A 10,641-nucleotide genomic window follows, 5' to 3' on the forward strand; every position below is an offset into this window, starting at 1 on the left:
AAGAAAACAAAAGCTTCTCTCATTAGTTCAAGCTCTTCTTAAACAACTTTTTTCAAGGAAGGAACAGAGGGATGTTACCAGCTACCTGTTGATTAACTCCAAAAAGCCCTAAACTTACACTGTGCTGTCTGCTTTTGTGTATTCTGCCACAGCATGGACCGTAGCCAGTATGTGGTCTGCTAGTTAACGCTGAGAGCTGCCTGTGTAAGGCAGATGGGAGGGGGAAATCCCCGCTTGGTGGGCGGGGAATCCCTGCTTCAATAGGGAGTGGTGGTGGTGGTGGCTGTGGTGGTGGGGAGTGTGGGGGGAGGAGCAGGAAGAAGCCAGGCAGGTGCTTGCAGTCTCTGTTGGAGCTGCAGCCAGGGAGCAGAGGGGTGGGGGGCAGCCCAGCTCTCTGGAGCAGAGAGCCCTGCCCAGCCCTGAGAGCATAGCAGGATGCTGGGGGACTCTGATTTAACTTAAACCAGAAAGGGGTCTTGGACAGACATTTCATACACCAGTTTGATCCAAATTAGATAATTTTGATTACTACATTCAACCAGCTTCATCTCAAACTGGTTTCAGCCATTTTCAAACTGGTTTACATGCACTGAACATCTGTTCTATTACAGGTTTAAAGCAGTTTCTGGTTACTTAAACTGGTTTGTGTGTGATGTCTGTTCCTAGCCTTAATGGCTGGAATTCTTACATTTGCAAAGTGCTACAGCACAGTGAGAATGTTGAAGTGAATGAACTTTATTAGGAAACAAGGGATGTCAAAGTTGTGACACACAGGAGTACTGGGAAGAGATGGATATTTATTTTCTGGACCATGCCAGAAGAAAGGCAGTCTTCAGCTACAAAAGACTAAAATCGTAATTGTGTGACACACTTCAGTAACCATATGCTCCAGGGATCACTAATACTAGGGTGCTAAATGGAAAAACACAGGATTGGGAAGGGACTTCCTGGGCCTTCTATTTGTTAACAAAGATGCCCATGTAGCAATTAATGTGTGCCCTGAACATGTGATTTAATTTCCTTATATTAGCACGCAGAGCTACTAGTTGGTAAAAATATCAATCATCTTCTTATCTATCAAGCTCCTGGACTTCCAGGAATGACACTTTCCATTCCCTAACTGCAAGAGTTCGAAGAAATATTTCTTTTTGTCTAAATTTTGTTATCTTTAATTTCAACTGATGACATGTTCTCATACCGTGGGTGAAAATGCCTATTCTCCTGAGAAAAAAAAGAATGCAGTTAACTTTATCAGAAGAAATTCAATTAAACAAAATTTGTATGATTCTTCTCAACTGTGCTACAGGGAATTTAAATACTCATGGATGAGCTTTACTGTTTAGAAGTTTTTTTCTGAAAAAGGCCCAAAGGGCTAAAATGTTGTTTTCTCTACTGCATATGGGAACTGGGAAGCCTTCAATTTTTGTGATTATCCAATTAATTTTACCTCTTATGGAGCATATTTTCAGTTTAGTGTCTCTGGAATAATTCTTTTGTCATCACTTCAGATATAATTTGGTGTATCTGAGAAAATCCTTTTGTCATCATTTCTAAAGCATCCACTAAATTATGAATAAATGCTTTTAAAACCATTTTTGCACATATTAAAAATTCATTTCTTTCAATTTTGCAGTGGAACATTAGGCCTTTCCATTTTTCTGTTTAAAAATCTCACTGAGTACTGTTGCCATTCTTGGCTTCCCTTGCTATGGCTTGCTGAAAAAGAATTTCACATTTACATATGAACCTGAGCTGAACCACTGCTCTACTCCTGAATCTCTTAAACTGATTCCTGCCTGTCAACTCCATAAGTGATTATTTTTAACAGAGGAAAATTCAGGGCTTATGAATGGAACCAGACTGACAGCACCAAAGGTTGCATCTTATGTGAATCAAGAAAACTTTGAAGAAGAAATATCAAATCTACCACAGCAACCTGCTGATGTGTTTTGCCTCATCACTGACCTATTTCGCTGGAGCTACAGCCTAATTCAAAGGACTCTTTATGCCCATTTAATCCCTGGCCGGGCTACTGAGACTGTCAACAAAATTGTTACTTAAAGCTTGTTGTGATTATGCTGGTTCCATCTCTTATCAGGGAAGTAGTTTAAGACACAAATTTATTTCTCACTGCCCAATAAAGATGCTTACAAAAAGCCCAATCTGAGCTAGAATTGAATTACCCAAAGATAAAGTGTACCATAGCCTGAGCTATCATGTTCTCCAAATAATATGTCTCTATTACAGTACAGATAATGAAACACAGTTAGCACTGTGGCTAGCTGATTGCTGAGGACACTAATAATTTGAGGGAGATTCTCAGTGAATAACAGCATTTACAAACTCACCATACAGACCTATTCTGCAGCTGACAGACTTGACTCTTAAGTCTTACATCTTAAAACTCGCCAGATTAGTGTGCTGCATAATATTTTACAATTTGCAAAGCTGTCTGAGGTTTATTCCTTCATTTTCTCAGTACTGACAACTGGAGGATGTCATGACCCTTTCTCCTATATCAAAAAAGAATTGAAAATGTGTTGCTTTTTCAAACCACATTGCGTCTCAATCTTCAGAACTGTGCTCCTCACAGCAAAAAGCCTTATCTGGCTCAGCGTAATGTTGAAATTGAAGAGAAAATCTCATTAAATCCACAAAAGCAAGATTGGATTCTATTAGTTAATATTCATTTTAACATACTAGGTCCTAATCCAAACCCATATAAGACAATGGGAGATTCCCATGGATTTCAATATCTTTTGGACTGAAGGTCTTTGTGAATTTTGTTTCATCTCCATAAGTTGTTTTATTTTTAATTCTACAATTAGCTGTACCATTGCCTACTTGTTTCATTTAAAAGATTTTCCCCTTGTACCTCTCATTGCACTGATGGCTTTTCAGAGATGTTTTATCAAATTTGAAGTTTTAAAATCTAAAATATGCCTTTACATCTGACTGATGTTCTTAATGAAGTATAACCAAATAAGGCTACATATGAGATGCTTTACTTGACAACTCTGTTTACCTGCTGCATGGCTACAGTGATGTAACACAATGCAAAAGAACAAAAGAACACTAAGGCTGTGCCATGGTAATCAATTTTGTCTTCTGCACTTACAAACATGTTAACCTTGACATGCTTAACATTGAGCATATTAAATGTAGCATTGAAATGCACTGGATTAGCAGGAAGTTATTAAAATAGAATGAATGAATGTAATCACTGTGAGCCTTTCAAACAGCCATCAACCATCCAACCTTGAATAACTATGATCCAAGCAATTTCATTTCAGTAAAGCAGAATCCATTAAAAATCTGTATGGGATTCAGCTGTATCCATTAAGGAAAAGGTGTCAAGATTCACTCATGTGCTAAACAGGAGAGGGGGAACTCAAGATAGTGGTTTTGTTTGGGCAAACAAATATTAATGATGAGAAACACAGTGATGCGTTTATTAAGACGTCCAGCTCATTTTGGTTTGGGCAGTATAATTATATCCAGTTATATTACTTATCCAGAGGCCTTTGGGGTATTATAGTGTACAATTTAAAAGATATGTAAAGAGTTGGGTAAAAGTTGCAGAAAAGAGAAAATACTTGTCACATATGAGGAAATATAAGCAGTGACCATGTCTATCTTGCAGCTAACCTACAGGGAGTAGATTCTCAGTTCAAAGTCTTAGAATTAAAAACTCAGCACATGCAAGGAATAATCATGTAGTGATAACTAAGGCTACAATTCTGTCACAGCAATTTAGAGGTCATGGGAAAAGCTCTGTGCCTCTTGTGATGTAGCCTGCCAGGCTGCCATCTATCAGGGATATAATATAAAGGCAGATGCAGTTTAGCTAAGAAAGAATGTGTAACTACATTCTAAGGCATGGTTGACAGCTCAGAGGTTGCAAGTTTGAGACTATAGCAGAAGCATTCATGGCCATGTCAGATTCCAACAAATCTGTGAAGTATGCTAAAAACCTTGTTACAAGAACCCCCCAAAAGAAGGAATTACATTGCAGAAGAGAGTGGGTAAATGAGCAAATTTTTGATTGGAATGAAATCTCCCATAAGTACATCACAAATCCAGTATGTCCTAAAAATGCTAAAAATGTCCTTGAATAATAGCAGTTCTCTAAAACAAATGGCTGACCTTTTAAAATATGTTTTCAGATACAAGGAGACAAAGTTTTTCTTGCACATGACCCCAGTAAAAGTGGGGGCTACCACTGAAGGTGTTTTTCAAGATAATAATAGGGGCTCCTTTTGGTGAGAGAAAGTAGAAGTCTTATTATCTTTCAGTGGGTTTGTAAAGCATTGAGAGATTGTTATTACCAGCCTGCCTTTAAAGACCATGTTCCCAATGTTTGAGAATGTTATTCAATGCATTGAGTTGCTTAGTGAGAAGGGTAGGTAAGCAGTTGCATACAGCCATTTGTTAGTCCTACGAACTAACTCCAAACAGACTAACTCAGGTACTGTAAATACAGTGTCAGGTTAGATCTGCTGGAAAGCAGAGTATACTCAGAAAATGCATTAGACATGTCTACATGGTACTAGGTTGCACCTTATGGACATACCCAAACTGTCCTGCTCAAACCTATGTTGGAGCAGGAACTAAAACCTTGGATTTCCAAGTCCCAAGCTAGTACTCTAGGCCCTGTGTGGACAAAATGAGGGGCATGGGTGCATGACACTTTAAAGCAGACTAAATGCTTTAGCAGTGCTTTAATGGTGTCAGTGTTTGCATGCTTCAGTTGCGTATTGCGCATTAATTTCAGCAGCTGTAGGAAATTCAGTGGCGTAATGCACCTTAAATGACCTGGAGCACAGCAAACTAAAACTCCTCTGAGGAGTTTTTGTTTGCTGCCCCTACAGCCGCGTGCAGCTCTGCGGCTCTGCAAGAAGCCCTGCAGGCAGCCTGGCAGCAGCCCAGGAAGGCAGTCTCTACCCAAGAAAAGTGGCGAGCCTGATTTCCCGCCCCCAGAGCCTGCCTGAGAGGTGCAGGAGCCTGGTGCTTTCCTCCTCAGCTGTGGTGCCCTCCAGGACTGCCTGAGTTTGGTACCTGTGGGCAGGTGCTGCCTGGGCAGGGTGGGGGAGTGCTTCTGCCATGGAGGGAAGTACCAGCCTCCCCTGCAGCCCAGGGACTGCTCTGCCCACTGGCAGCTTGCCCTTCCCTCCCCACCACCAGAGAGGCAGGTAAGTGCAGGGTGCGTGCACAACACGGGAGTTTGCTTCACCCTAAATTGAAGCGGTGGGTTTAATAACTCACTGCTACGATTTAGGGCCCCTGTTTCATCTACACACGCCCCTAACCATTGAACAATACTTCCTCTTCAAGTTTCAAAATAATACAGGGGAGATTTTCAACAGTGCAAATACCAGTTCAGTGCCTAACTTGTGTTGACCTTACATGGGACATATGTATGTAATTGCCTGAAAACCTCCCTCATGTTTTACTGACATTGTCAAAGGGATACAATGCAATGTAAATGAAAGAAAATATCTTCAAAAATTTTTAAATTGTCAAATATACCTTCCTGTTATATGTCAGGAGGTGCAGCCATGTGGTGCTGAACTTTCTGGCTTCACAGGTCAATGAGTGGCAAAGGGCTGGTCCACGGATTGGACTGGACCCCAGGATTGGACCTACACACCTATATCCAGACTGCACTGCTTCCACCCATCCCCATGCGATGGGATCTGGGTTCCAGGACCCTGTATCACCTCCATTTGAGGACCTGCAGCCCGTGCCACCTCAGCCTAGCCCTTGATGCCAGAATCAGGGCCCTGGGACTCTTCAAGGCTCTATGAGCTGGAACTTGGGCTCCAGGATGCTGCACTACCTCTACTCAGCCCTGTATATGGGGACTGGTCTCTGGAGCCCTGCACTACCTCTACCCAGCCTTGTATGCAGGGATTGGTCTCTGGGACCTGCACTGTCTCCATGTGCCAGGATCAGGCCCTTAGGGCCCTCTGCTGCTTCCACCTGGCCCCACATGCCAGGATAAGGGTCATGCTGTCCTGTAGACCAGATCTAGCATGCAGGGCCATGGCCCATGGGGAGCCCCACAGAGTAGTGGATGACAAAGTGCTAGGGGCTAGATCTGGCTGATAGGCCAGGGGCTGAGCACCTCTGGTGTAGACCAACTAGCAAATAAAGGAAAATTCAGCGACGAGGAGGAAGACCAAAGGAAAAGTTACAACTATAGTAGATACCGGAGGGTTGGAGAGAAGGCACTAGGAATTCAAACCTTTGCTAGTATTCCTTGAAATCTAGTTTTGTACAAGCAGAGTAGTACTGCTAAAAGGATTCATTATTTAAAAAAAATATATTTATACAGCAGATGCAAGAATCAGTATAGCTCTAGTCTCATTCTAGCCAAAAAAAAATCCATAAAGTTTAAATATGGATTCAAAGTAATAGCATGACATACAATATAACTTTCCTGAAGAGCATAAGTAACTGTCTCATAGTCTCTCATATTGTCTCCTCCATGGTATTCTGGCATCTGGGTCCTCCTCTAACCACTCAGTGCACTGCCTCAGTTATCATGACAATAGTCCATTTAGAGTAGCATTGTAGGTTTCCTAATTCATTCTACATTATACTCTAATTGTGTTATTTCCTCGAAGGATGCATGATACTTATAGGGACATACATTTTCAATGTAAGAATAAGAAAGCAAACTGCTATCTGTAAATGCCTTTTGGGGTTAATACCATTGCTTATTTTTCCAAGAAAGAGTTTTGATTACCATGGCTTTATTGGAGTGACCCCCTCCTTGGAACTCAATGGTTCCAAAGGCATCTGTTGGGCTGAGCTGAGTGTGCTTGCTGATGGACCACTTCTCTGACTGGATGTCATTTCGAGTCAGTCTGCTTTCATTTTTCTCATTCTGAATAATGGAGATACTTGGAGTCAGTCCAACATGTTGACCTATTAGACGCCCACAGCAACACCTATGGCATTAAACAGAAGTCACTTGCAATCAAGCTCTATACCTGTAGAAATTGTATACAATGCAAGTCTTTATAAAAAGCATCTCATCACGAAAGGGCCTGAGTTATCAAAAGCTGTCTTATAAACAAATACATTAAAATATCTGTGAAACAAACTGAGTAAAGCAACTGCAACTTTTCTCTGTTTTTCTATTTTCTTCTGCTTTGCTTTTAATCCAACAAATAAGCTATACTCTGGTCATAATACACAAATATTAAAAAAAGAAGTGTTTGTAATATTTTATCTCTACACGGATCATACTAAGTTAAATGAAATACTCACATGAACATCAACATATTTTAGATATACAAGTGGCTTGTATCTAAAGGTAGTCTCTTATTATGCTACTTGCTATACATCAAATGCAGAGGAAAAGTATTTAAGGAACTAGAATACTTTACCAAGATGATTAAGAAGTTAAAAAGAAGAATGAATATAAATTTAATTGCAAGTTTTTCAATTAACTCATTTTAGAGTGTAAAGTATTAGTAGCATGCCTCATGACAATCCATCTCTCCAATGTTTTGAAAGTATTTGTCTTGTATACTAAGGGACTTGCCAAGAAAAATTACTATTTTGCAGTCATTTTCCTGTATTCCTATCTACTAAGAAAATAATACTATTATTATTATAATTACCTATGGGGGTCTTTTGTGCTGGGTATGATGTGAACACATTCTCTCTTGTAAAATGCTCTTTCTATCCATGATTTCTGAGCCTGAAAAAGAGAAGAAAGAAATCCCGTAAGCTCTATTTGCTTGTTAAACACAATTTTAAGTATAACTGAAGAGAACTCAAACTTGAAAAGTATCTTTAACTGCCTATCATGCAAATATATTTGGCAGATACTTTCTATGAGAATCTGAGCTCATTCTGAGAGCAAATCAAGAAAAGGTCAAACATATGGACTTTAAAAATTGTTCACATTTATTTGACGGAAAATGTTGATATCTCTGCTGACTCATAAAATATGAATTATTAAACCAAAATTAATAAAAAATAAGGGATAAAAGCTTTCTAGGTGGTAGTGGTAGGTAAGAAACTTGTTATTTTACAAACAGCTTTCAAGATTCTCTCTCTTTTTTTAAATTAATGTGACTTAAGTGAGCTAAACCACACAGAGGCATTACATTTGTACAAGGTAAATCACCACTCTCCTGGTAGAAATTGTCAGCGTACAAGTATTCATTCAGTTTTTCCCTGTAAGAAAGAAGCCCCATCCAAGAGAAAGATCTTTCACTTTGACACCTGAAGGATCTCCTCTGCATGAGTGTTTCCTTCCCTAGAATGAACACCTTTCCACTTGGGTCCTCAGTGACTGGGAGGAGTCAAGTAGCAGCTTCCCTACACCTTCCCCAGACCAGGGGGACCCTGGTTTGGGGACAGTGCAGAGGCACTTTTGCCACAGCTTAACTCTTCCCAATCAGGACAGGAGTTGAGCAGCTGCTGCCACCCTTGAGCCTTCCTGAGTCCAATGGCGGCTGGATTTGTCCTGAGCATACAGCTCCCATCCCCCCTCCACATAACTGGGGAGGACCCTAGACCCCTCCTGTACTTGGAAGGAGCACTCTCACTGGTCCCCCAACCTTCCCCAGAATGGAGTGACCCTGGTCTGAGGAAAGCATGTGGGGCAGAGGAGATGGGGCATCTGGCAAGCTGAAATGCCTGCATGCCCAGTCTCGGGAAGATTTCTACTACTGCAGATTTCCTGTGCAGAAATGTGCTGCAATAGAAATTAATGCCCATCCATGGACCTAGAGTTAAATCTGTAGAAATACAAACTAGGACAAAAAGTTGAAGGCAATTTACTATTAATTCATTGCAATGTTTTGAATAAAAACTGAAGAAAGCTGGCTGTAGAGTAGACTGTACAGTGCTGATTTAGACTTTTTTGAAGACACAGCGTCAAACACTTTTTTAATTCAAAAGGTATCTTTTCTAATATGTTCTTGCTTCTAAATAAAGAATGAGATTTCCTTTTTTTAAAGAGTGAGGGAAACAGATTTTTTCAAGTTTTGAAATCATTCTAATTCTCTGAATTGTTTCAGATAAATCAAGCCAGTGAGTCATGGTAAATCAGCAAGAGAATTCCTAGAGACAGAATTAAATTGCTTCATAGTGTTTTGAGCCAAATTAAGATTTTGCTTTATAGAATTCAGCTGAAGCAGGTAAATCTTACCAGTTATATGCAAAGAAAAAAAAAAATCAATTTAGTTACATGACAGAAGAAGGAATATTATTAATGTTAAGCACAAAAAAGTGAAAGAAAGCAATTAATTTTGAGAAAACAATATAAGTTGCAATGTGATGACACCTATGTAAAACTGAGAACACGAGAAAAGTGGCCTGCAAGATAGAAAGTGCAACATATATAGAAAAAGAAAGCTCACCACTGTCTGAAATTACACATATTGTCAACTTACAGTATATCTTGTACCACAGAAGTTTACCATTTATTTTTCATTCCTAAGGCCTGTATTTCTTGGATGTGTAGAAATAAATTTGATCTGAGAAAAGCCTTTAGGTTACCTGTCGCTTCACAATCACAGACTTTTAAAACACTAAGTTATATTTCAATAGTGCCAAAACAAATTCAGCTAAGTTTGTAACTATGTTTATTATGTCACTGAACAAAAAATAACAACCTTTCTGTGCTTTTGCACAAGAAACTGATTTTTTATTATTAGTTACTGGCTTTATTTAGCTGAGGGTTTTAGTTTTTACTTTAAAAAAAAAATCTGATTTCCCTTTAAAAACATCAGGATTTTGCAATTTGGAGACAGCCCAGGTCCTAAAGAACTCGAAAGAAAGCCTTATTTGATTTTCTTTTTCCTCTGTCCTGCACTGCTTTAAGAGAGTCTGGAGGCAAGGATGCATGTATATCCAGAGAAGAGGGGAACAGAGGCCTACAAAAGTCCATGAAAAGTGGGTTAGAGCTTATGATATTTCCAAATTATTAAGTCTTAGACAGCTCTAAAGCACAATCACACTCCCCCATCCCCCAATGTAGAAAAGTGCTTGAGAACTACCTTTTGGTATGCCATATTATCCAGTAAGTCGATATTATATTGACCAACTTTCAGCTTAGTTATTTGTCTTTTCACATGTAAAGAGCCTTCTTTTTATTGGCTTCCTGGGCTTTTTAATAGCAATTAAATGAAATTTATCAACTCCATTTAAAAAGCCAGGCCAGGTATTCAGGTATCACAATAGAAATATTTGGGAAGTTGCATTAATTTGGCTTATGTACCCCATCATTTTTCAACTTCAAGCCCAGACATGTACATGCATTTAGTATGTTAACTTGGGGAGGTGCACACCAGTATTAGATCAACAGATTAATAAATTGCCTCACATGCCTCACAATTTCTTAAAATACAAAATAGTTTTTCAGCTATCCAAAGTTTATTTACTTTTTTTTTCCTTTTTAAAACACGTAAGTCCCTAGCATGTCCACTATCTTTTCTGGAAAGTATGAAATAGAGTTTTAATGCTACATTTCTGGATAATTTTCTAATCATGGTTTCCTAATACAATGGCTCTCACAAGTTACTACCCTTATTCAAAATGACTGGGTTCTCTAAAATATTACTTGTTTATTATGCTTCTGAAGTTCTATCTAAATTTACGAAAAATAACTCAATA

At 39.3% G+C, this 10,641-nt stretch overlaps 1 protein-coding gene across 2 annotated transcripts in view; it reads right to left on the reverse strand.

Moving 5' to 3' along the window:
- TRPM3 (transient receptor potential cation channel subfamily M member 3) overlaps positions 1–8,450 on the reverse strand; it is a 253,510-nt gene extending 245,060 nt beyond the window's left edge. Inside the window, exons 1-3 of one of the 2 annotated variants that reach the window (XM_019555208.1) lie at positions 8,135–8,450; positions 7,635–7,714; positions 6,752–6,956 (exon numbers count right to left, since the gene is read on the reverse strand). In XM_019555208.1, the coding sequence (XP_019410753.1) occupies positions 6,752–6,956; positions 7,635–7,714; positions 8,135–8,185 (336 nt within the window). In that variant the 5' untranslated portion in view covers positions 8,186–8,450. Of the gene's footprint in view, positions 1–6,751; positions 6,957–7,634; positions 7,715–8,126 lie in introns of both variants that reach the window. The other variant, XM_019555207.1, reaches the window with a different exon arrangement.
- Positions 8,451–10,641: the final 2,191 nt, after the last annotated feature.

The sequence above is a fragment of the Crocodylus porosus genome, unplaced genomic scaffold (assembly GCF_001723895.1).
Source record: "Crocodylus porosus isolate Cpor-Errol unplaced genomic scaffold, CroPor_comp1, whole genome shotgun sequence".
Taxonomy (NCBI): Eukaryota; Metazoa; Chordata; order Crocodylia; family Crocodylidae; genus Crocodylus; species Crocodylus porosus.